This window comes from Emys orbicularis, chromosome 2, assembly GCF_028017835.1.
Source record: "Emys orbicularis isolate rEmyOrb1 chromosome 2, rEmyOrb1.hap1, whole genome shotgun sequence".
Lineage (NCBI taxonomy): Eukaryota > Metazoa > Chordata > Testudines > Emydidae > Emys > Emys orbicularis.
This window is the reverse complement of record NC_088684.1, coordinates 245,255,189-245,281,480: the sequence shown is the minus strand read 5'-3', so window position 1 is coordinate 245,281,480 and position 26,292 is coordinate 245,255,189. Positions and strand designations below refer to the sequence as shown.

General features: G+C 43.6%; 1 protein-coding gene across 1 annotated transcript in view; it reads left to right on the top strand.

Moving 5' to 3' along the window:
- SCIN (scinderin) overlaps positions 1–26,292 on the top strand; it is a 93,897-nt gene that overhangs the window by 25,858 nt on the left and 41,747 nt on the right. Inside the window, exon 4 of the mRNA XM_065397694.1 lies at positions 9,741–9,890. Within this exon, the coding sequence (XP_065253766.1) occupies positions 9,741–9,890 (150 nt within the window). The remainder of the gene's footprint in view (positions 1–9,740; positions 9,891–26,292) is intronic.

Here is a 26,292-nt window from a genome sequence, read left to right as displayed (position 1 = left end):
CAGATATTTGATTTGTCAGCCTTCCAATTCAGAATAACTCTAGTAAAGTAAGACTAAAAATAGTTTAAGTAAATTCTGTTAAATTATGTATCCTGTACCTGAAGTTCAGCATGTAACATTTTTCCTATAAACAATATTTTATATTGCATAAATCTTTAATGTATATTCTAATTCTGCTGCTTAGATGGAGATAGTAAAAAAATAATACTTTGAACGCAAAATACACAAATTAATTTTCACAACACTCCTGTGTGATTGACACAGTATGAATCATCCATTCGACAGATGACTCAATTGAAATAGAGGGACTAACTTGCTTGAGGTTGCCCAGCTAACCACTGAAAGGCTAAGAATAAGACCCAGGAACCCTGACTATCTACTGCACTAGCTTGGTCCCTAATGTATTCATTTCCTGTGTGAACTCCCTCACCTCTTCCTGGGCCTCTCACTTGACTAAGAACATTCTAAAACTTGAAAATTGATTGACCAGCTCAACAATCTAGGGCTAACTCTTTTTTTATGGTCGTATTGTTTTCTTCCACAAATTTCAAATTGAATCCCATCGTCTTTTGTAAAACTGGACTGTTGCAAAACCCACTAACATGTTTTTGTATGCTTTCTTGCAATCATCTTTTTTTACTAAATCAATTTAAATTAAGTTGGAGGCTGCTAGTCCATCATGTGGACTGTGTCCTTACAGTGATTTTTAATAATGGAAATTGAAAAGGATCACATAAGTTGCTGTATATATGAATAGTATTAAAAATATATTCATATTTATATTTTAATTTTCTGTACACACTAATTAGACTGGAAGCACAAGTGTATAATATCCTGGATAATATTTGCTTGGTTTTGTGCTTCAAGACTTCAGTTGTTTAGGTGATTCTCTTCAGGGAAGTAGTATAGAATTTTTATATTTGAGCTAGTAGAAACAGTGGACCATATCCTCACCTGATGTAAATGACAGGTTCCACTGATGTCAACTGAGTTATATTGATTTATAGCAGCTGAGGATGTGGTATCTGACCCTGGCTCCAACTCTCAGCTTAGATTCCTAGTTCTGATTCAGGCTTGACTCCTGGATCTGGTAATTGGCAGTTGACTCTGCTGCTGACCTTTGGCTTTGTTCCCCTACGTGGATACCAGCTCTGACTATTAGGCCAGACCACCTCTATCTTGGTCCCTAACACTGATATCCGCAATTGGGACCTGTGGCTTTGGCACTGGCAGTCCACAGTCTGGAAAAACAGCTGGGCAGGATGGCCAAGCCAGAGATCTTAGTTCTTTTTTCCCCATGACAATTCTGACTTCTGCCACTCTCTGTCTAAACTTCTTTTTGTACCTTACCCATGCCATGCACCCCTATGTAGTGTGAACCCTTGCGATTATGTTCTCATAAACACTCCTCCCACGGTTTCTCTCACAAATTATACTCTCATGTATGTGAAATGACAGTCCGATTCTTAAGGGTCTGGGCTACCTGGGGCTTGTCTTCATCCTTTTTTTCCTTTTTTCCCCGTGTCCTCAGCCAGATCCTCATGGAAAAAGTAGGAGGAACAATTCCACAAACTGCTCTTTCCATATTTTTCCTTTGCCACTTTAGATAAATGAGTCCTAACAGGCCAGTCAGGTTCAGCATATCCCTGAGCTTTGGCACCTGCATCACCCACTTGTACCTTGTTAGAAACTGTTACAGTACTTGAAGCCCCAAGGGGTATGCTGTTCTGGGAGATTAAGGGGTGGGGGTCTCCTGCCCTGGTAGCTCAGTGGCCTACTGTGGAACACTGACCCCACCCCAAACCAGTGACAGTGTTGCCCCTCCATCTGGGCAACCAAGGCCAACAATCTTGCCAAATCATCTCAAAGCCTGTGCATTAGGTGGCATAGCCAAGGTAGGTGGGAGCTGGGTGGCTACCTCTGGCACAGTGCACAGCACACCACAGCCAGTGCCTTCCCCTACTGGGGGCCATTGACCCCCATTCTTGGAACCCAGGGGCCTCAGCTGGCCTCCCTGCTGGCTAAAGGAGAGAGAGGCACAACCCAGAGACAGTCTCACCCTCTTCATCCTCCAAATCAACCTGTCAGGTTGAGACCCTCGCTTCCCCCAGACTCAGACCCCTGTGAAAGGGATTTGGGCTCCCACCTGAAGGGGAGGTGCCCATCACCTAATTCACTACCTACTGTAAGATGAACGTTTCCAGCAGTGGTCATGAGTTGTTCATCCTCTAGCTCCCGACCTCTGCTAACGCTTTCTCAGCATTGGGGCCATGCCAGTAGGCCTCTCTGCTCTAAAGTCTTGTGGAAACCGAGAATCTCTCTTCCCCACCGGGCAGCGAGCGTAGGCCCACGATGCCCTGGAAAAACTACGTAAAGAAACCCTCACCCCCACCCCAGGGGCAACCACCCCTTAATGCATCCGGGAGGGCTGGACTGGCCCTTTCCAGGCCATGAGAAGGGAGGACCCCCTCTAGAAGCCCTGTCCCCTTCTGTGGTCTTTCTTCCCCAAGCACAACCGACTCCTGCTGTGGCAACACAGGAAGGGGCCACTGCCAGAGAGGCAGCCACTGCTGCTGCCTGCCCCATATCCCAGGACGCCCTGCAGCTACAGGCTGGGTCCCACTGCGTGAGTGGGGGAATGGCCCAAGGCCATCCCTGCACTAGCTTCCTCATCACGGGGGCCCTGACATAGCCCCTCACCCCATGAGCTGAGGTGGCGGGGAGGGGACTCAGCCGCAGGCCGAGTCCCAGTCGAGCAGCTCCTGGAGTGGGCACCCCCAGTAGCAGCATGGCCCTCATCCCTCTCTCTTGTGAGCAGATGGACGGGGGCAGCAGTAGCGTGCCCAGGCTCAGCTGAAGGCCCTGGAGGCCTGGAGCCAGCCACATCAACCCCCTCCCCCCAGCATGGCTTCTTCTGCTCAATGGGCTGTGCTGCCAGCTTGGGGACCAGGAGTACAACCCCTGTGGCAGGACAAAGACCTCTCTGACAGGGTGCAGCCCCACAAGCAGGAAGGGGGATCCCAGAGCTTCTACTTTTCTCTTCACATGCTTCCTCTACTGGGTGCAGAAGCTGCCTCGATTTTCCTTCTCCTGGCATCCTGGAACTGGGAACTTAAAAAAATCCTGGGGGGAAAAAATTAGGAATCTTGGATCTGGGGAACCCAAAAAGTAACCTTGCTGCTGCTGAAATAGAGCAAAAAGCCTCCCTTCCCACCCATCCCCTCAATGTCCCGGGCTAGGCTTTAAATTAATGGGGGGGGGGACACACCAATCTGCTTCCCTCCTTCCCCAGCTGGTTAATGGGTGGCTAGAACCTCTGGAGTGCATCCCCTGCATTGCCCAGTGAGTGCTTTCCTCCCCCTTTCTATTGGGGCAGTCTTAATCACTGCTCGTCCCATCAAATTTTCCATCCATTCATGTAGGTGGGTGCAGATGAAAAGGATATCTGTGCAGATGGCGCTGGCTTTCTAGGATATGTCTACTTTGCAATTAAACACCCGTGGCTGGCCTGTGTCAGCTGAGTCGAGCTTGCTGTAAAATTGCAGTGTAGATGTTCAGGCCAGGACTGGAGCTCAAGCTCTGGGACCCTATGCGGGGGGACTGTTCCAGAGCTTGGGCTGCAACCTCAGACTAGACGTCTGCACCTGCAGATTTACATCCCTACAGCCTGAGCCCTGTGAGCCAGAGTCAGCTGACACAGGCCAGGTGCCAGTGTTTAATTACAGTGTATACATAACCCTAGTGTTTTCCCAGGATCTGCCCTGGGCTGGGCTGGGTGGAGGTTTGCAAATATCATGTCTGCCTAATGGGATGATATGAGAGGATTTAAAGGAGATCTCTTTGTGGAGATTTCCTCCCACAGAAGCCCATCCCACAGCTTTAACATATGGGGTGATCAGACCATTGTGTCCCGCTTTTAGGAAAAAAATACCTTCCCTGGGCTCACCACGTACATATCAGGTTTAATTCCATACAAATAAAAAACAAAATACAGTCAGCCATGTTAATTCCACTGGAAGAAACTGGGACCAAGATTTTTGTCAAAAGTGATTTAAGGTACCTCGATTTTTGGGTGTCTCACTTCAGCCTTAAAGGGGCTTGGTTTTCAGAATGTGCTGAAAACCAGGTCCCCTTAAGATGCATTAAGATGGCACCCCAAATCATTAGTCACTTTTGATAATCTTGGCCTTATTTTTTTAAATGCAAATGACAGTGTCCGTATTGTTAATATTGTAGTATATATTTATAGAGCTGCAGTCATCCTCCAAGACTGGACTTCACACAGCTAGGTATTGTTTATTTAAAGAAGAGAGAGTCAAGGTGCAAAGAATATTACTCGTATGTAGTGTAGTAGAAACCTGGTGAACTTTAACCTTAATGAACATGCTGGAGAGAGAGATTCTTTCAACTTGCAAAGCACACAGTGATAAGGCAAGACTTCCTTAATCTCTCCAGTTAATTTTGTAGAAACATATTTTATTTCTCCTCCTTATTGCTTCTATATCTCGCGAGAAATAACAAACTCTTATTTATTGCTGATACATCTTCAGTGGTCCCAGCATGTGTCGCTGATGTTTGAAATCAGCTAAATTGGGAGCAACAAAGAGAAAAGGAAGATGAGAATGAAAAGTAAGCCTGAAATATGTGTTTCACTTCTGCAGAAATATAATATGAACAATAGGTATATATGCACCCAGAAAGTCTTTGAGAATTTAGGAAAAAATTCAAAAATGCATGAGAAACAGATCAGGGGAAAACAATTTGGATAAAATTATAGTTCCTTTATCTTTCACTTAAACTTAAAGCAAATCTTTACTGAAGTTTCAAAAAGTTTGGTACTTCTCTCTTTTTTTTACCTGGACCTCCATGGTTCTGCTTCATGTGAGAAAACCAGCAGTATTGAAATGATGAGACTATTTTTTCCCCCCAGAGTTTGCAGCCTAATTCGTAGTAGTACCAAAAATCTTGCAGGTGAGACTTCTTACAAGATTTCCAGTTGGGTTCTGCAGATCTAAGAAATTTGGATAAAGAAGTGAACTTCTGGGTGCTTCTCAGAACCAAATTCTAAGTCTTTTGAGATCTGTCCATCACTGAGGCCCTGTTTACAAACTGATCAAATTGATTGGCATAGCTATTGCAAAAAAAAAACTATTCCACAATAGCTATTTCAGAATAACTCCCCATGCGGACACTATTCCAGAAAAAAGTGTCTTTATTCCACAGTAATTACTCCATTCACAAAGCCAAGTAATTATTCTGGAATAAAATCAATTTTATTCTGGAATAGAGTGCCCAAATGGAACAGTTAAACTGGAATAGCTCTGTGTAGACAAGACCTAAAATAAATGAGATTTTAGGAAGAAAATAAAAAGGTGAATGGAGTTATAGGTGTGCGAAGGATTTCTGAGAAGAGACTTCTTGTTTATAGCTCTTCTCTCTCTCTCCTCCATTCAATGAATGAGCAATAAAACAACACTAAACACTCCATTTAAGATCTCCCGCTATTTTCATATGGGTTGTCATATTTGTTTACAACAAGCATTAATTTTATGCAGTATGATTACAAAGGAAAAATATTTGTTTCTCAGTATTGGTTTATTACCTTATGCTTTACTAAGTCCCAGTGTCTTTTCTCTATCATTCATTAGGTACACCTTATTTGTTCAGTATTTATGTTTTTAATACACCTCTACCCCGATATAATGCTGTCCTCGGGAGCCAAAAAATCTTACCGTGTTATAGGTGAAACCGCGTTATATTGAACTTGCTTTGATCCTCCCGGAGCACTGCTTTACTGCGTTATATCTGAATTCGTGTTATATCGAGTCACGTTATATCGGGGTAGAGGTGTACATCCTTCTAATATTTTTGGCTTTGGTAAATGTTTTGCCTACATTTGTTGAGTGTGGTTAATTAAGTGGATGCTACATGGTCTTTCTAAGACATCCCTGATTTCCTAACCTCACCCTTAGTTGTTTTTGAATAAAAAATATGGTAAATGAGACTGGATTTGCAATGTTTTTTACTCTATACTTAGGTTTGGCAGAATTCAATTTCTTTGAATAATTTTGATGGATGATATAAATGTTTGTTTTAAAGCATTTTTTCTTTATCATTTTTTTAAAAATGTGCACAGTTGCAAGAAAATATGGGAGGCAGGCAACAGAATGGGTCAGTTAATTATTTAATGACAGTAGACATTGATTTCAAAAAGTTAAAGCTTTGTAACTGCTAAAACACAAATTGTAAACAACATTTGTCAAAATATAAGAAGTAAATATCCTTAAATCAAACTTTAATAAGATCTCAACCAGCATTTTTGTTTCTTTGCCTCCTATCAATCATTTTTTTTCATCTGTTTCTTTGTGTACAGTGAAATTGACGTTTACTGAGATTTACCAATAAAAATATAATCCTTCCGAGCCTACCTATACTCAGGCTACGTCTACACTACCTGCCTGAATCGGCGGGTAGAAATCTATCTCTCGGGGATCGAATTATCGCGTCTCGCCGGGACGCGACAATCGATCCCCGAATCGACGCTTGTACTCCACCAGCGGAGGTAGGAGTAAGCGCCGTCGACGGGGGAGCCGTGGAGGTCGATTTGCCGCCGTCCTCACAGCGGGATAAGTCGGCTCCGATACGTCGAATTCAGCTACGCTATTCGCGTAGCTGAATTTGCATATCTTAAATCGCCCCCCCCCCCAGTGAAGACGTAGCCTCAGTGTAGCACAGTTCTAAACAATAACTTTATCTGACTTCTCTTGATACAGATTTAGAATACTCCATAACAAAATCTTGTTTTAAAGATGGGTCAAGAAGGCACTATTTGAATCAGATTAGATGTAGCCAAATTTGAAGCCAAGATTTTTGGCCCCAGATTGTGGATAGCTCACAAAGTACACATCCAAATCAGAATGGGGAAAACAGGCCCATCTGCTTTTGACTCAGACCTAGGATCAAAATTTTAAAGGCAGGTTCAAAGATATGGAGATTCAAAAATGAGCCCCTTGAAATTTGAAGAGATCCAGATTTGAGCTTCTGGTTGTAGCTTACCTCTACTCTTAATGAAAGCCTACAACAGCTGTTGGCAGATTCCAAACATGGGTAACCACTTGGTGGGGAAGGGAGTAGGGCCTAGGCTGTGAGATCACATATATTTTAGTCTCCTTTAATCAGTTAAAGACAGACATTTGAAATAAGCTTTGAGTAGGTTATCTACTGCCTGTTCTACACATAGCAAGTTAGCATTTACAAGAAGGTACTTGCATTGACTTGCATGAAGAAGAAATATTTCATAACCCACTTGTCTGAAACTGATACTTCTGTGACTACAACTCTTCCATGGGAGTTATAGAGGCAATTTGCAAGGAAGAGTTTAAAATTGTGATTAAAAAAATTGGGCCACATTATTTTTATTCTATTGACCTAAACTTTACAAACCAGTTATTTACCCATGAAAGTACCGACAAACAGTGCCTCTCTTACTATTTGTACCATGTCCAGAGACACCAGCCTGCTCAGTCAATTGTTTAACCTCCTTTTTGAAAGATGAAAATATTAATTATTTAGTGATGATCCTTGTTCTTAAAAATGTGATGTGTATATTGTGTAGCTTTTGCCATTGCTACTGTATTGGAGTCCCTGCAGAATTATTGAAGATTTTTTTTTTTTTCCAAATTAACACTGTCCAAAAAGAAATGGAGAAAAAACAAACAAACTAGAAATACTAACTGATTAATTCCCTTTTGACTAGCTCCTTCCAGTTCAACCTCCAGAATTTCTTCACCCTCTTCTATTCTGCCTATGTTTTCAGCAAGTACTGCAAAGACCTAAATCTGTTTTCTTTACCTCTACACATAGTCTGCATCTAGGATAGAGAATCTGATTTGTGAAACATTTCAGATGCTCTAAACAAACGTTAATCATTGTGAGGCTGTCAATTGAAGGATCCCCATAGTGATAACTAGATCCTGGAAGGGCCTGCCTAGGGCCTGACCTAGACTCAGTGAGAGTCTTTGCATTGACTTCACGTGGTTTTGGATCGGAACGCTGGTGAGGAAACTCCCCAATTCAGAAAAGCTTTATTGAAGGCGAATATGCATTTGCTCTCTTGGAAGTGCCTTTGAGTGACCCCAACTTTAGTGATGGGTCAAAGCAGGAGTGGGCCTACACGAGAATAGCAATCTAAAATGAAGGGTCCCCAAAACGGGAATTAACAGACCAAATTGAAGGACTTTCGTCCATTTTTGAGAACCAGACTCAAAATTCTGAAATGTTTGGGTGAGGTTTCTTTGGCTCTGGTTTCTGGCTGAAATCAGAACTGGAACTGTCAAAGTCCCTGTGATAAATGAAAGTGGGGGGTTGTGGGGGCTCCCTTTTATGGACACCCAGCCAGCCAGTGGCTATAATATCCCTCTTAGTAGCAGTTCTCTAATTGCTCTACCTGTAGAGGGTTAAAAAGTCTCACTGTTATGCATAGGTAAAAGGAAGTGAGTGGGCACCTGGCCAAAAGAGCCAATGGGAAGGCTAGAACGTTTTAAAATTGAAAAAAGACTCCCCTTTTGTCTGTCTGTTGTTCTCCCGGGGAGAGGTGGACAGAGCAGCAGCTATGCTGTAAGAAGCTTGGGCCAGGTATGAAAAAATCATCAGTATCATACCTAGAAATTACTCATTTAAAACCCCAGATATTTAAGTAGATTAGGAAATGTCTAGGAAGACACGATTAGGTTTATTCCTTTTATTCGTTATGGCTTGTGGATTCCTCTGTGCTGACCCCAGGTGCTTTTGTTTTGCTTGTAACCTTTAAGCTGAACCTCAAGAAAGCTATTCTTGGTGCTTAATCCTTGTAGTTGCTCTTTTAAAATCTAGCAATAGCCTCAGTTCCCAGATGTATTTTCTTTCTTTTTTTTAATTAATAAAATTTACCTTTTTAAAGAACAGAATTGGATTTTTGTGTCTTAAGAGGTTTGTGCACATGTTGTTTAATTAGCTGGTGACAACAGCTGATTTTCTTCTTTTTTTTTCTTTTTCTTTTTCTTTCTCAGCTCTTCCTCAGAGGGGGGGTGAAAGGGCTTGAGGGACCCCATAGAAAGGAATTCCCAAGTGTACCCTCCTAGGCTCTCAAAGGGGTCCTGCACTTGGGGGGTGGCAGAATCTACCAATCCAAGATCAGAGAAATGCTGTAACCTTGGGAATTTAATATAAGCCTGGAGTGGCCAGTATTAATTTTTAGAAACCTTGCGGGCCCCCCTTCCCCCCACCTTCTGCACTCAAAGTGCCAGAGTGGGGATTCAGCCTTGACAGTCCCGTAAGAGGGGCTGAACTCTGAGTGTTCCTCATTGGAAGAAGTAGTACCAGAAATTTCATTTCTGAGGTTGGGGAAGAAATTTCTCATGAAGAAACTCAAGAGATTCAGCTTGTTTAGATAAGCTTCAGATAAACAGCCAGATTTTTGCACTTCTGAACCAAACCCAAGCCCTAGCGCATAGAAACGATGGTGAGTGACGCTACATGAATACTTCAGTTATAGCACTAGTCTATATGACATGGAAACAGTCTTTGATCCAGATCCTCAGCTGGTATAATTTGGGATAACTCCATTAAATTCAATGGTGCTGTGCTGATTTACACAACCTGACAGTCTGGCCCTTTGTGTTTTAGTAACAGCTCTAAAGTATTTCATAATTCTGCCCTATGTTGATTCTGATGGCTGAAGTATCTGTTCTCATTTATTCTAGGAAATTTACCAGTGGTGTGGCTCAACATGCAATAAATTTGAGCGTCTGAAGGCTACTCAAGTTGCTGTTGGCATTCGGGACAATGAGAGGAATGGAAGATCTCAGCTAATTGTTGTAGAAGAAGGAAGTGAGCCAAGACAACTTACAAAGGTATTGTAAATGTATTGCTGGTTCAAATACACTGTTATCCAGACTTCTGGGCATGTCCTGCCACCATACTACTACACCTCAGGATATGTCATCAGATCTCATAATCTAAGCAGGACTGGACCCAGTCTTTACATAGAGGAGCTCCTTACCGGACACCCAGCAACTTCATTGCTCTGTCGTAAGAGTGCTGTATACACAACAGCTGCAAAGTGCTCTTCCCCCTCAGTCAGGTAGTGCCCCAGCATAGTGCTATGAGATGATTTACTCCCTTTAAGTGCTGTCTTTCATGGCCCCCTTTTTGGAAAAGTAAAAATGTTAGCCCTTGTGTCTTGAACAAATCCCAGTTGAGTAATTACATTATACAGGCATAAATTCATCCAGCAGTTTCCCTAGCAAAGTTATTCCTTTCCTCTCCTAAATAAACAATACTCATATAGGGCTTGGTCCTATGCTCTTTGAAGTCTTAGATAAATGTCTATCAGGGATGGTCTAGACAGTATTTGGTCCTGCCATGCGGGCAGGGGACTGGACTCGATGACCTCTTGAGGGCCCTTCCAGTCCTAGAATCTATGAATAAGTCAAAGGCAAAGCTCCCTCAATGGTGCAGGATCAGAGCTATATAGAGTTGTGGGGAGGTTTATGGAGGGGAGAGATGAGTAGTGGGTGTGCCTTGAAAAGCTTGTGAAAGAACTGGTAAAGGGAGCGTAACAAACAAATTGAAGGACTTGGGAGGGAGGACAAAAGTCCTTGTGCATTGCTTTGGAACATCACAGCTACTTGAAACACCTTTGTACTATGGAGCTAGCCCATGGGACTTGAGTAAGTCCCGTTTTATTATATATGGCAAAGTTATTTTTCATACACAGAGATGTTTAAAATAATAACACAGACTTTGAATACAGTTATATGTAAAAAGATTATCAGCTGAGTCAGGTCATGTCTACACTCTGGGAACTGTACTGGCATAGCTACAGCGCTGTAGCTATTCTAGCATGACCCATAGTGTAGACACAGCCTATACCAATGGAAGAGGTTGTTCTGTTGGTGTAATAACATCACCTCCCTGAATGACACTAGCTTGGTTGATGGAAGCATTCTTCTGCGTCTACACTGGGAGTTATGTCGGCGTAGCTAAATTACTCTGGGGTTTGGATTTTACATACCACTGAGCGATGTCCCTATGTTGACCTAAACTTTAAGTGTAGGCCAGGCCTCAGGGCTTGTCTACACTTGAAACACTACAGCAGCACAACCTCTGCCAATGGGAGCGTTCTCTAATTGGTGTAGGTAATCCACCTCCCCAAGAGGTGGTAGCTTGATCGATGGAAGAATTTGATCTAGCACTCTCTACACTGGGGGTTAGTTGCTCGGAGGTTTGATGTAGCCTCAGTCTCATTTAACCACCAAAAGTGCCTGCCATTATAGGCTGCCTCCATGCTCCAGCAGAGTCCTGGGGGGTTGGGGCTGCAGCCACTGGGTGTGTCTGTGGGGTCAGGGCTCGGGTGGAGGGGGCACTTGGGGCTTCTGCCCTGAAGGAGCACCAGGGCTCAGGGCTTTAGACCGGGGGAGCACTGGGGCTCGGAGCTTCAACCCCATGGCTCCATTCCCAGCTTCAGCTTTGGGGGGGGGGAGACACACCATAGATCGGGGCTTGAGCCCCGGGACTCCGCTCCCAGTTTCAGCCCCACGGGGGGTGCCGGGGCTCAGGGCTTTAGCTACGAGGGGAGCGCCGGTTTCAGCCCCAGCATTCCCCCCGTAGTTAGAGTCCCGCCCTCTCCCCCCCAGCAGAAACCCCGAGCAGAGCTGCAGGGCTGAAGCCCCAATCACCGGCTCCCCTCGTGGGGCTGAAGCTGGAACAGAGCCGCAGGGCTAAAGCCCCAATCCCCAGCACTCCCTCCAGGTCTAAAGCCATGAGCCCGGGTGCTCCCAGGGGGAGAAGCTCTGAGCCCCCTGCCAGGAACCCAGATGGCTCCTAGGGTCAGAAACCCCTCCCCCCAAGTCCTGACACACGCCCCCCCCCCCCAACCCTACAGCTGCAGCCCCAACTCCGCCATGGCAGAAGTCTGTAATGTCTTGTTCAGAGTTACGGACCATTTCAGAGGTACGGACAGCCTCCATTCCCGAGGTGTCTGTAACTCTGAGGTTCTACTGCACTTGCCCCTCTCTAACTAGGTGCAGATCAGGTGATGAGAGGTGCAAGTGTCCTGATGTGCACTTTCAGTTCATTTTCAAATTGCAAAATTGCATGTGAATATTTTGGACATGCAATCCACCTTCAGAAAGGGAGGCCACACCTCAGCTACTTTGAAAACATGACCCTAAAATAATTTACTTTGACATCAAAAGTCAGATATCACTTAGGATTTGGACACCAGTGGCTACTTAGGGAAGGTCTACACTTAAAATTAATGAAGATGCTCTACGCCGAGGGGAGAGAGCTCTCCCGTCAATATAGTTAATCCACCTTTGTGAGAGGTGATAGCTATGTCAGTGGGAGAAGCTCTCCTGCCAACATAGTGCTAGTCTACACCAGCATTTAGGTTGGTATAACTACGTAACGTCACTATCCACACTCCTGAACGATGTTGTTAAACTGGAGTGATTCTGTAGTATAGACCTGGCCTTAAATCCTTAAGGTTTTCACTTTGTAAAGTATGTAGTTCAGCTGAAACTACCTACACTGCCTACCTCTAGCACTTCCACTCAGAGGCAAACACACAGCATTAACCACAGCTAAGACACAGTTAAGCTAACACAGCACTAATGAATCATGTAAAGGAGTCGGTAGGACTAATTTGCCTCAGGGGCGAAAGGCACAGAACCTGTCCTGCTCTATTGTGTAAACAATTATTACTTACAATCAGCATGACAAAACAGTGGTGCAACAGAAACCGTCTTCAAGCACACTCCATTAGTATTGCTTCATGCAGATAACAAGGGGGAGAACACACTCCAAACCAGAAAATAAATGTGCCTATTCTATTTTGCTGAAGAATTATTTTATGTTCAACTTTTTGCTCCTTTCCCATTTGAAAAAAAAATGACTGAAAAAAATTGGTTTAGAAACATTAATAAATACCAAGTGTGTTAGGAGGTTAGTATGTGAACTGTAACCAGATCACAATGTTGGTCAACATTTTTCAGCTATTGAAGATTCAGAAAACAGGGGGAGGAAAGGAGGGTGGGTGGCATTTCAGAAGGAAAAATTACAAATCTCCCCCTCCCCCACTTTTAAAAATCTACTCTAGACCTGGTTGAAATTGAGTAAATTTGTTTATTTTTTTTAAAAGGGTTCCCATCCTCTAAGCAATCCCTCCCCGTGCCCCCCTGCCCCCCCCCCCCCATTTTCAATTAGCTCAGGTCTCAATACAGAATATATATTATGAAGGAAAAGTTACACCCATTCATCATTAAGGCGTCGAGGGTCCTGATGAAGTGTCACCTACCTGCTCCACTGTGATGCTCAGGAATGCATAATTCTGTGATATCCCAGCTACTAGGCTGTACAGTATTTGCTTTTTTTTTTTTTTTTTTGTCTGCACTGCTGCCTGATTGAGGACTTCTGGTTTCACAGGGTGTCTGGCTGACCGGTAAGTCCGTAACTCTGGTGTTTGTATCTTTCAGGAAGTCCATGGGGTTATGTGGGTGTACAGGCTGGGACCTGGATCTCATCACAAAGCCCTCATTCAGCTGTGTGGTTCTATTAACTTGTGTAAAGTTCCTGGAACCTATAGTGACCTAGACAGGTGATTAAAAGGACAGGGAAAATGCCAAGGTTGTACTTTGATTTCCCTGTCCTGGAAAGTATTAGTGAATAATGATTTTCGTTACTTGCCCAGCAACAATGGAGGGAAAGTTTCTGCTTTTCCTTTCTTACTAAGGTAAATATTAATGTGGAAAACTATTGGTGAGTTAAGTGAACAGTGTTTAGTGCTCTGATTGCTCACCACTGTGGCAAGTCTTCTCCTGTGATCAGCAGTACTAGGGAAGTTCTGTGGGCAGTGCTTCAGGCAGCAAGGATGGGGTGTTGTCTCTATAAAGAAATATGGGGCTGCGTCTGCAGTGCCTCCATAGCACTCCCAGTCATTGCAAGCTTTAGGGAAATGTGCTACCATATAGCCACTAGGCCAGGGGTTCTCACCACAATTTTTTTGGTGGCCTCTGAATGTGGCCACCAAATCTTGCTAGTGGCCACTATGACAGTTTCCCCTAAAATAATTAATTTAGGAAAAACAAATAAATATGCACATATACATGTCCAAATCATAGTTATTTATGTAGGGTTTTTATTAGCACACTCAATAGTAATAATAATGTACAGTTGTCTCTATTCTTTACTGGACCTAAACAGAATAGAAACACAAATAAGGTGTTTTGCATGTTCTGGTCTTTTTTGTTGTTGTTGGGTTTTTTGCTTTTTTGGTTGTGGTTTTTTTTAGACTCGCTAGCTAGTAAGTCTGCTCCTGTGAAAAGTGATATTTGTATATTTGTTAATATCACTTTTCAGAGCAGCAGACTTGTTATCTAGCTCTGAGGCAGTGATGAGTGATATTTACAAACATACACATACCACTTTTCAGAGCAGACTTACTCAGCCCTGGCAAGCCGGGTGACAAATTAAGCCCCGGATGGGGAGGTGGGTAGGGAGACAGCGAGGGCCAAGGGTGATGGGGTGGATGGGTGAGGGGCTGGGGGCAGCAGCGGGGGCCAGGGGTGATGAGGGGGGTGGTGAACCCAGAGGCCTGGGAAATGGAGCCTGCCACTGCACAGCCAAAACCCGGAGCCGAAAGCCCCATGGTTGGAGCCCGTGGCTGGAGCCTGCCACCCCAGGCCTGAAGCCGGAAGCCTGAGCCCCACCGCCCCCGGGAAGGTGGGGAAATCACACCGGCTGTCTGCTCCTCTGGCACTTGTGGCTCCAAAGTGGGTCAGGGCTCAACACATCCTTGTAGCCCAAGGGGAGGAACCACTGCTTTGCCCCCACCCCCAATCACTGCCCAGGAGGCTGTGACCGCAAGAAAAGCCCCTTGTGGCTGCATGCAGCCACACTGCCTGCATTTGAGAAATGCTGCACTAGGCCATCTCTCCTCTTTCCTTCTTTAAGCGTCTGTCCCCTGATGTTGTTGTCTTTTTGTTTGATCCTTTGTGTCTTACCCTTGCTGCCCATGAAAGAGTGCCCCTATGCTTCTGCTCATAACACTCCCCTAATGCTGTTGGGTAGATCAGAAACATCATTGTATTTGTTCACTTTGGTGCCAGAGAAGTGTCATAGGCTGGGGCGGAGGAAGGTGCCACCCACTTCCCTTAAAGAAAAATTATAAAATGAGTGGGTGGGAAAAAGTGAGATTCTCATGATCCTGTACCAGAATGGAACTCCTGAAGGTTTTTTCTCCCTTGGATGCAGGCACATGACTCTTCCTGTTGCTTGTGAACACTCGCAAATAGATCCTATTCTGGTAGGCAGTTTTTCTCGCTGATAAGATGCCAGGCTGCTGCTATACAAGTACATGTTTGCAATGCAAATATAGATGAATTTACAACAGAATTGCTGCCTGGGTTGTAGGAATTAGTTGTTTGCCTCTTGGGGAAAGCCATGCCCTGCGTTTGGCTTAATGCACAAATATAGTTTTTTGTAGTTTGCAGAAATCTCTGCAGTCTAAGCTTCAGTTGTCTGTCAGGGAAACTTCTCCCCAACCCGAAAAGCTTTCCAGGGGCTTTCAGTGAGATTTGCACTCCTAAATCCCTTAGGAGCCTTTGAAAATCGTAGTGATCGAGTTTACTAGCACTAATGTTTGTGGGGAGGCAAATTTTACTATTCATGCTGCCAGAGCTTGCACTTCTACTTGAAGAACAAGAACAGTACCATGTGACTCAGCTGACCAATCACAACTAAGCATGAATATTCTAAATTTGTGCTGTGCTGATCAATCTACAGAGTAAAAAAAATATTGAACATTGAATTAGAAAAAGTTGGCTAAGGCCTGATGTACACTTAACATTTATATCAACATAACTGTGTCACTCAGGAGTGTGAAAAATCCACACTCTGAGTGCTGTAGCAATGCTACATAACTTCCAGTGTAGACAATGTACAATGCTTCCATCAACCTAGCTACTGTCGCTTGGGCAGGTGGGTGTTCCTACACTGACAGAAAAACCCTTTCCGTCATTGTAGGTAGCGTCTACACTATGGGGTTGTGTTGGCATAGCTACGGTGCCATACCTATGCTGCTGTAGACCCTCTAGGGTAGATGTGGCCTGAATTAACTACATTGATCACTTTTCAGAGTGGTAGCCGTGTTAGTCTGTATCAGCAAAAACAATAAGGAGTAATTGTGGCACCTAAGAGACTAACAAATTTATTTGGGCTAAATAAATTTTTGTGGGCTAAAACCCACTTTGTCAGAGACATGGAGTGGAAAATACAGTCGACAGGTATATACACACAGTACATGAAAAGATGGGAAAGTGAGGTTTTTACCCACGAAAGCTTATGCCCAAATAAATCTGTTAGTCTTTAAGGTGCCACCAGACTCCTTGTTGTTTTTGTAGATACAGACTAACACGGCTACCCCCTGATACTTGCCTTACCAAGTGGGCGGTCAGTGATAACGAGTCAATTCAAATAAAGTGGAAGTGGGCTAATTTCAACAGTAGAATACCAAGGGAGGAAAAATCCTTTTTGTGGTGGTAATGAGGGCAATGTACGCAGGGTGACCCTTTTCAAACAGTTGACAAGAAGGTGTGAGTAACAGTAGGGGGAAATTAGTATGGAGAAATTTAGTTTCTGTAGTGACCCATCCACTCCCAGTCTTTATTCAGGCCTAATTTGATGGTGTCCAGTTTGCAAATTAATTCCAGTTCTGCAGTTTCTCATTGGAGTAAACAAACTAAGGTGCCACAAGTACTCCTTGTTGTTTTTACATTGATCACTGTGAGTTATTCACTTAGTTCTGTGATTGGATCTGATTATCAGCTGCTGCTGGGGTGATCAGAGAACAGGAAGAGACACCCTATTCTTTCATCTGTAGCAGCCCTATCTGCAGTAGATGATTTAATCTGTTGGCTGTATTACACCTATCACACAGTGCATTCTCTTCCCAGCACTAGCGCTGGGACTGGAGGAGCAGCAGAGAGAAACTCTAATATTGTCAGTTTCGTTCTGCTTCTGCTTTCTCTACTTTCACTAAGGGAAACGTTACGAACTAGGCTCTCTGAGGTTGCAAATTGGAGAAGCTCCATTGAAGTCAACGGAGCTACTGTAGTGACAATTTTACACAACAAATATAGTGGCCTTATGTGACCAGAAGCAGGGGTGCAATACTCTCTTGAGATTCTGCTGGAGGGACTCTAAAAACATGAGGGAAGGATCTGGCAAAATGTTGGATTCCCATGATCTCACACAGAAGTTAACAACCAGTGTTGCCACCTCTTATGGTAACTTTTATCACAAGTATCCTGAGATTTGACACTTTTTCCTAAAAGTGTCAAACAAAAGAAGTAATTTTCTAGCCCCCATGGTTGTGGGGAAAACACAGCCTATGAGCTCAAAACCCAAAAGGCAAATAAAAGAACCCAAAATCGACTAGTTTAATAATCTCATCATTTGGGGGAGGTGTGTTTGACTCATTATTTTTTAACTTTGGGTTGGCAATAATGTGAATCTAATGTAGACAACCAGATTTCCATAGATATGGATTATTTCCTCACTCTTCAGTCTTTGGAAGGAGAGTCTTATCTTTCAAATGAACAGCTTTATGTTGCCAGTTGGCATTTTTTCCAAGTCAGAGTAACTTCCCTGTAGATTCCACCCAGCTGTAAATGTCAGGAAAATTGATTACCCGGTCAGTTAATTTGCTGAAAAGTAGTTACACATCCTTCTTGAATGGCAGTGTTAGAAAAGAAACAGTCACATGTCAAAAATTAATATGTATAAATATATATAGTAAACACTATAAGCTGATACTGATCCCATCTGTTGCTCACCAGTGTAATGGTACTGTAGTCACCTTTCAGTGACAATCCAGATCTCAATAAGGAGAGCAGTTACAACAAATGTTCTCTTATGGTCTCTTGCACCTTCAATATCTTTTCCTGTCCCATTTGAAAAATAACAGGAAGCCATTGCCCAGAAGTGTTTCTTTCTTAAGTTCACACCAGGTTTTTTTGTAAGGCAAACCCTGTTTAAATAATCTCACACGGTTTCTTTTGAGCTGTGATGTTTTTGGACATGTGGGGAATAGCTGGTGAGTATGTTCTTCTGATTCATGTTATGCATTTCACAGAATTATAGAAATGTAGGGCTGGAAGAGGGACCTTGAGGGTATGTCTACACTGCAGTTAAAAACCTGCAGCTGCCCTTGCAGCTGACAGGCTTGTGTGGCTCGGGTTAAGCTGTTTAATTGCGATGTACACATTCGGTCTCAGGCTGGAGCCTGGGCTCTAGGAACCTGCAAAGTGGGAGAGTCCCAGAGCTCGGGCTGCAGCCCGAGCATGAATGGCTACGCTGCAGTTAAACAGCCCCTTAGCCTGAGCCCCAGGAGCCAGAGTCAGCTGGTATGGGCCAGCTGCAGGTGTCTAACTGTAGTGTTGTAGACATAACCTTAGAGGTCATCTATTACAGACCCCTGTGCTGAGGCAGGGCCAAGTATACCTAGACCATCAGATTATGGTTTTTATTGTCATCCATCTTTTATACTTTTAAAGAGTACAGAGTTTCAGTTAAAGCATTAAACATTCATAGTTATATTGTCAGAAACTGTTCCTGTATTAAGAATTTCTTGATAAGAAATTAAGGTCTTGTCTACATGGGGGAAATTTTCTGGCATTGCTATGACTATTCTGGTATGCGGACACACTATTCTACAATAAAAGTGATTTTATTCTGGAACAGAATCTCTGCTCCCCTACAGCTATGCTGGGAAATTTCCCTGTGTAGACAAGGCCTAAGGTTTCTTGTAAAATAGATTAAGGGTCCGTCTGCTCTACAAGTGCTGTAGCTGCCCTGCTGTAGTGTAGATGCTCACTACAGTGATGGAAGGGGTTTATCCAGCGCTGTAGTAACTCCACCCTTCTGAGAGGCAGTAGGTAGGTCCACAGAATCCATCGACCTAGCAGTGTCTACACAGGGGTTTAGGCCAGCTTAACTATGTCTCTCATAGGAGTGAATTTTTCACACCCCTGAGCAATGTAGCTAGGCCAACCTAAGGGCATGGCTACACTCGAAACTACAAGGCGCTGTTGCGGGAACGCTCCCATGGCAGCGCTTTGAAGTGCGAGTGTGGTCGCGCGCCAGTGCTGGGAGAGAGCTCTCCCAGCACTGCAGGTACTCTACTTCCACGAGGGGATTAGCTTACAGCGCTGGGAGCACAGCTCCCAGCACTGGTGCACTGTCTACACTGCCACTTTACAGCGCTGAAACTTGCAGCGCTCAGGGGGGTGTTTTTTCACCCCCACAAGCAAGAAAGTTGCAGCGCTTTAAAGTGGCAGTGTAGACAAGGCCTTAGATTTAGGTTTTCAGGGCAGAGACAGCCACTTGAACATTGTGCTTATATGACACTTCACACCACAGACCATTGATCTTAGTTAGGGCCTCTAGAATGATGCTACTATACTACCATAAATTAGTTCCATCCATTTCTGACACATATTGCAAAGCATTGGACCTGCTTGCTAGCTACTGTCAGACACTTAAGATATGGCATTTTCTGAAAATCATGGGTTGAATATCACATATAATTTCTCAAGGAATAAGATTGGGGATATCTGGCAAAGTAAATAAGTTATTAAAAATTGCATAATAAATTATCTGTTTCTATTCAGGGGCATTTTGATCTTTTGTCTATTAAAACTGTCTGACTGATGAGCATGTGGGTAATTGACTGGCTGAAGTATAGTAGTTTCTGCCTCCAATGAAGTTATTTTATTGCTCAGTTTATGGCAGCTGAAAGAATATGCTGTCACTTTATCTCTTCACAGCATTCTGGCTGCACTGTAAACTGCAAAAATAAATAAATTAGTCACCTAGTTGACCTGCTTTTCATGCAGTGTCTACTCACTGGAGTGGTTGAAATTATTAACTGTAGTGTAGGTCGTGTGCATGAATATGCTTACGGGGTTAAGACATGTCTCAGCAGAGCTCTGTGTGGGAGGATGCAAATCACCCACATCTCAATGCAAGACATTATTTCTGCGTAAGACTCAAAAGGCAAATATAAATTTGGGCTCTTTTTTATTGTTTTATAATCTCATGATTTGTAGGCTAATCTCACAATGTTTGGAGGCCCTACTCAGGATTCATAAGTGGTTGGTGTTGGTGTTACTGGTTTTATTAGAACGTTAGTAACCTCCCAGCAAACTCTGGCACTGATACTCAGTTTTCTCCTGTGTGTGAACACAATTCTTGTGAAAGGCTGTATGTAACTTATTTAAGAACTAGCTTGTTTTGCTGCTTTCAGAGTTTGGTAATAAAAGGAACGAGCAACATTTTTGTTGATTCCTTGCCCATAAAGGTTAGTGATGGTTTTTTCCTTTTCTCTGAGACACCTTAATAAGGAAGCATATCTTGAAAAGCCCAGACCTTCTAAAATAAGCTTTGTTAATTACGTGCCATTGTGCGTCATAAACCCCAGGAAAGTTTGACTGACTGACCTGTGAATAAATATTAGAAATGAAGGTATGGAAATGGTTGGATCATTCTCCACAGCCAGACATAGCTGAACCTTTTTAACTGGAGAGACTCTAGTGTCGTGATGCAGTTCAAGGCACTTGCCAAGTAAAAGCCACACTAAATGTTGATCAAGGAAGTGCTTTGGATCAAATGTCATGCAAATAAGGTAATGATGTGTTACCTAGGTTCTAGGCCAGGGGTAGGCAACCTGTGGCATGCGAGCTGATTTTCAGTGGCACTCACACTGCTGGGGTCTGGAGGGCTCTGCATTTTAATTTAATTTTAAATGAAGCTTCTTAAACATTTTAAAAACCTTACTTATTTTACAACAATAGTTTAATTATGTATTATAGACTTATAGAAAGAGACCTTCTAAAACTGTCAAAATGTATTACTGGCACGTGAAACCTTAATACATTTTCAGTGTGACTGGCATGAAGAGGTGTGGCCTATCTCAAGGGTATGCGTCTGTGCAGGTTTCTGTATTCAAACAGCTGCATGAGATGTGCAGTTTCCTCTGAATAGGGTGACCACCTGTCCCTTATTTTAAGGGACTGTCCCTTAGTGCATTGATTTGTCCCTTCCTTAGGGGGACCACCTGTCCCTTATTTTAACATGTATTGAAATGTATTAAAACTAGTACGTACCATTTTAAACATTATATTGAAGCTTATGGTAATTACATTGTATACCTGAGGGCAGTAGAAATGTACACTTGAGAGAAAAATACATGGTGTGTTAAGGGAAATGGTTTTTCCCTAAAATGTCCCTAAAATTAAAGCAGTGCCCCTTATTTTTAATGTAGTTTTCCCTTATATCCATCCAACAAAGGTAGTCACCCTACCTCTGAAGCTTCCAGCATTGTCACACTATGTGTTGGTCATCGGGAAGGGCTCTAAGAGCAGGGTCTATGGGCACGAAGGCCCAGATCCACAAAGGTACCGAGGCACCTCACCACCAGATTTAGGTGCCTAAGTCCCAGTTTTAGACACCACTTTGACTCACAAAACTGCTCGACTGCTGCCTAATCCTGTAGGTCGGGGTAGGGAAACTTTTTGGCATGAGGGCCACATCTGGGTATGGAAATTGTATGGCAGATCATGAATGCTCACGAAATTAACAATTCAGAAATATTCTAATAAACTCTATTTAATAAAGATACATTTTAGTGGAAATAAACATAAAACCTTACTTACTATTCTAAATATACCATCATAACAACATATTACAATAATTAAACAAAATTTACCCCCTTTCCACACCCTCTTTGATTAATGTGGGGGAGGGGGACTCTATGGGATGTAGCATAGGGGGGGCTCTATAAGGGATGTTACCAAGGTGGAAGGTGGGGGACTCATGGGGGTGTGGCGCGGGGTGTAGTGCGGGGGGGGGGCGCTCTACAGGGGCGGTATCGGGGATTCCTAGGGGCCCTGCCGGCAGTGACACCAACGCGGCCGTATCGGGCACTGCCACGGGCGGAGGCACCCTAGCTGGAATGGGTGCGGCCCCTGGGCGGTTTCAATAGTCTTGAGGGTGTGGCTATAGGAGACCAGGAGGGTCTGGGCTGCGGTGATTGGCTAATGAGGAACGAGGGGAGTCTCTCGGAGGAGCAGTGCCTCAGGGATTGGTCAATGGAGGAGCTCGCAGTTCCTAATTGGACTCGATTAGGAGTAGTATCCTGCAATGCTGCTGACCTTGATCAGTGGCTAGTTTGGGCAGAGGCTGGCGCGAGGACGCTGGCGCTTTGGGGATTGGGCACGCTGGCACATAGGGGCATGGTTCCAATCCCAGAAACAGCGCGATGAAGTCTGGGTAAGTGGCGCCGGTCACGCAGTGTGGTTCTGCATGTGGGAAGATGGTGCTCATCAAGGAACTTTGAGTCGGGGACTGGGGAGCACTGGGTGGGCGGAGCGGGGCAAGCCCCCAACCCCGCTCACCGGCAGGAGCTCGAGAGCCGGATAAAAGGTCTGACGTGGCCCGCAGGTGATAGTTTGTCCACCCTTGGTCTACAGAATCATAGTCTCTCTTGCTCTCTGGCCCAATGACTCTTTAAGTATTTATACAAAGTGGAATAGCTTCAACAGGAGAGAGTGAGGGAGCCACCCTCCCTCCTCACTCATCAGGATGTGCCACAGCTCAGAGATTAGCATACCTCTTCTGAGAGTGGGAGATTCCTGTTCAACTCCTATCTCATGCTTATGCAGAGGTGGGAATTGTAATTGGGTCTCACACATTCCAGGCGAGTGCTCTAACCACTGGGCCACAAGGTGGGCTCCTCCTCTGGTTTTGTGTGGAATGAGGCAGGCACCTAACACATTTGCACAGAAAGTGACCTAAGTGCCTGAGCCCCCTGATTCCAGGAGAGGGATTCCTGGTTGTAGATTGCAAACAGAGATAGGTGCCTTCCTGAACCTGGGACTTAGGTGTCGATCTTTGTGAGGGGGCAGGGAACACTCATCTTGTCAGCATCTCCTATTGGATTGCTTAGATTATTCACTGCTCAGTGTGCTGTCTTTTGTGGATAACATTCTTGGGTGCCTATCTTGTCCCATTCATTGTATAAGGAGCCTGGGCACCTAACTCGGGCTTTGTGGATTGCAGTGTTATTCCTGGCACCTAAAAGTTAGGTGTTGCAGTTCTCAGCATCACAACACCCAAGGTTCCTTTGTGGATCTGGGCCTCTCTCTCTAACTCATGTATCCTGAGCTCATAGGTTTATCAAGAGCTTGCTTCTTCCATATAGGGAAAAATGACATGGTCGCTGCCATCACAGCACTGAGAAAGCAATAATTTCTAATACCTCCCTTAAAATACCTTTATTTCCACTAGGAATATAAAAAGGGGGATTACCTGGTCTAGAAATGGAGTATAAACAGTTATCTTGAGAGACTCCATTCCTTTTCCTAAACAACATACAGCATCAGAGACCCCTCAAAACTTTCACCAGGTGCCAGAGACTGTGAATGACTTATAGCCCCACATGATAAACCAGATAGCAAGGAATTGATCTATATACAGATACTTTAGAAAAATCATTTGACCAAATTAAATGATGACGTGGGAATAAGTAACGGTGAAAACAAGTTGCTTCCCTGCAGAAACAGCCCCATATCAAAGAGACAACGAGAACAAACATTTGCAAAGGAGAATTGAGATCTCATTAAGCAACCAAGAGGTAGGAGAGATGGAAACAATTAAAATCAAACCAGTTCCTTTTGAGACCACTCACATGCAGCCAAATATAAACAAATAGGGATGAAGGAAAAATTAAACTTTCATGAGAATGTAAGGACTTCAGAGAATAAGTCACCTTATTATGCATGAAAACCACTGTCAGCTGATTATGCAATAAAGGGAATGAAATGATACTTAAAGCTTATGAGTTACTATTACAGTGGTCACCTTTGATAATATGCTGTGCAGTTAGACCACACACACCTAATATAAAAGGTGAACTGAGAGACATTTCACCTTCCAAGATTCCAATTTAGGATGTCAAGTTTCTGCCTGCATGCCTCTCATTGGTTTCAGGCATTAGTGATTGTAAACTAAGGTCTTGTCTGTTAGTGATGGAGAAACTAATTCTAAACCATTTTTTAAATTTGAAATGTACTCCATAAACTGCAATTCCCAGTAAGAAATCTATTTGGAAAAGAATTTTCAGTTTCATGATTTTAAAATGCATATCAGCTCTCTATAATCATTTGACTGCTCCAGCTATTGTATATCCAGCTGAATGCACCTGGTGTGCTGCACAGTGCATCAGGCACACCCAAACTTACATTCCACTAATTTAAACAAACAAAAGTGTACAAAGGTAGCACAGCAGGTGTTGTGGAAGACCAATGATAAAACTGCTAATCTATCAAAGTAGTGAGCAGTGAACTGCTGGCTGTCATGAGACTGCCATTAAAGATTTTAAAGGTGCAAATCTCTATTTTGCAGAGAATTACATTTTAACATACTGTTTTATTTTAATAGAAATTGTGGCAGGAAATAGATCAGGATAACCCTAAAGAACAATCCAATAAATATTTACAGGTCAGTTCATAAAATTGTGGCCAAAACATTTGCAGGCTATTACAGACCTTTTCCATGCTATAGGCCAAATTTGGCTCTTAGTAACACTGGTATAAATCTGGAATAACTCCATTTACTTCAGTGGAGTTACTCTGAATTTACATCAGTATTACTGAGAGCAGAATTTGGGTCTACATATTTTTAAAGCTGTAAATAAGAATTTGTAACATTGGGAGTCAGAGTCAGGGAAACAATACTGCAAATGTTTTATAATGATTTATAAAAATTTAATTGGTTTGAATCTTGTTTTATTAAAAAAGGTATATTTTATAAGATATGGAATATGTGACATAGAGCCAAAATTGGTATTGTCATATATGTGTGTGTGTGTGTGTGTGTGTGTGTGTGTGTGACACACGCGCACACACACACACAAATATGACAATACCAACTTTGGCTCTATGTCACATATACTCTGTGTCTCTGTCATGTGTATATATGCCATATTTATATATATATATAGTTTTGAAAAATAAATAGTGACAATACAATAGTCTGACTCGAGACTTGTTACATACTTCTCAAGAAACTAAACACCTACTTACCTTGTATAAATCAAACCATACATTTTTTTTTTTTATTGGTAAATGTTGGTAACCTCGATTTCACTGTAAACACACAAACCAACAGAAAAATATAATTGAAATTTACAAAGTAAGAAAAATGTTGCTCAAGAACACGTTGGAGTTTGACTGAAAAACATTTATTTTTGCATATTTTGACATGCGAGGTTAACAAGTTGTATTTTAATATTATAAAGACTTAACTTTTTGAATCTCAGTATCTGCTGTCATTAAATAATTGTCTAGCTCCCCACCACCCATAATTTCCCACAACTATGAAAATTTGAATAGATAAAAACAGGAAAAATGCTTAAAGCCCATAGTTTTCCACGACTGTGAAAATTTAAATAAATAAAAATTGAAAAATGCTTAAAGATAAATATTAGTATTATACATCTACATTTTTATATATATAAAATTCTGCCAAGGTAATTAGTAGTGAACACAAAAGTTGTTTCCAGCATCTGTGCTTCTTAAGAAAAAATAGAAACAGGGCCATCTTTCATTTCTGTTGGGTGGTAACATGTAGAACAGGGGTGGGCAAACTATAGCCGGCGGGCCAAATCCGGCCCGCCAGGACTTTGGATCTGGCCCGTGGGATTGCCACCCCCGTGACACTGTGGGGCTAAGTGGGGGGAAGCAGCCGGCACCACGTCACAGTGGCCCCTGGGGGAGGGGGAGCAGAGGGCTCCGTGCACTGCCCTCGCCTGCAGGCACTGCCCCCCGCAGCTCCTATTGGCCAGGAATGGAGAACCGCGGCCAATGGGAGCTTCGGGGGAGGTACCTGCAGGTGATGGCAGCACGCGGAGCCCTCTGCCCTCTTTCCCCCCTCCTCCCGCCCCGGACTGCAGGGACGTGGTGCTGGCCGCTTTCGGGAGCAGCGCAGGGCCAGGGCAGGCAGGGAGCCTGCCTTAGCCTCGCTGCGTGCTTTGCCACCCCAGAGCCACTCAAGGTAAGCAGTGCCAGGCCGTAGCCTGCACCCCAACCCCTTGCCCTGAGCCCCCTGCCGCACCCCTCAAGCACCTCCACCCCCTGCTATACCCTGCACCCCAGCCTCCTTCCCTGAGGCCCCTGCCACACCCTGCACCCCTCC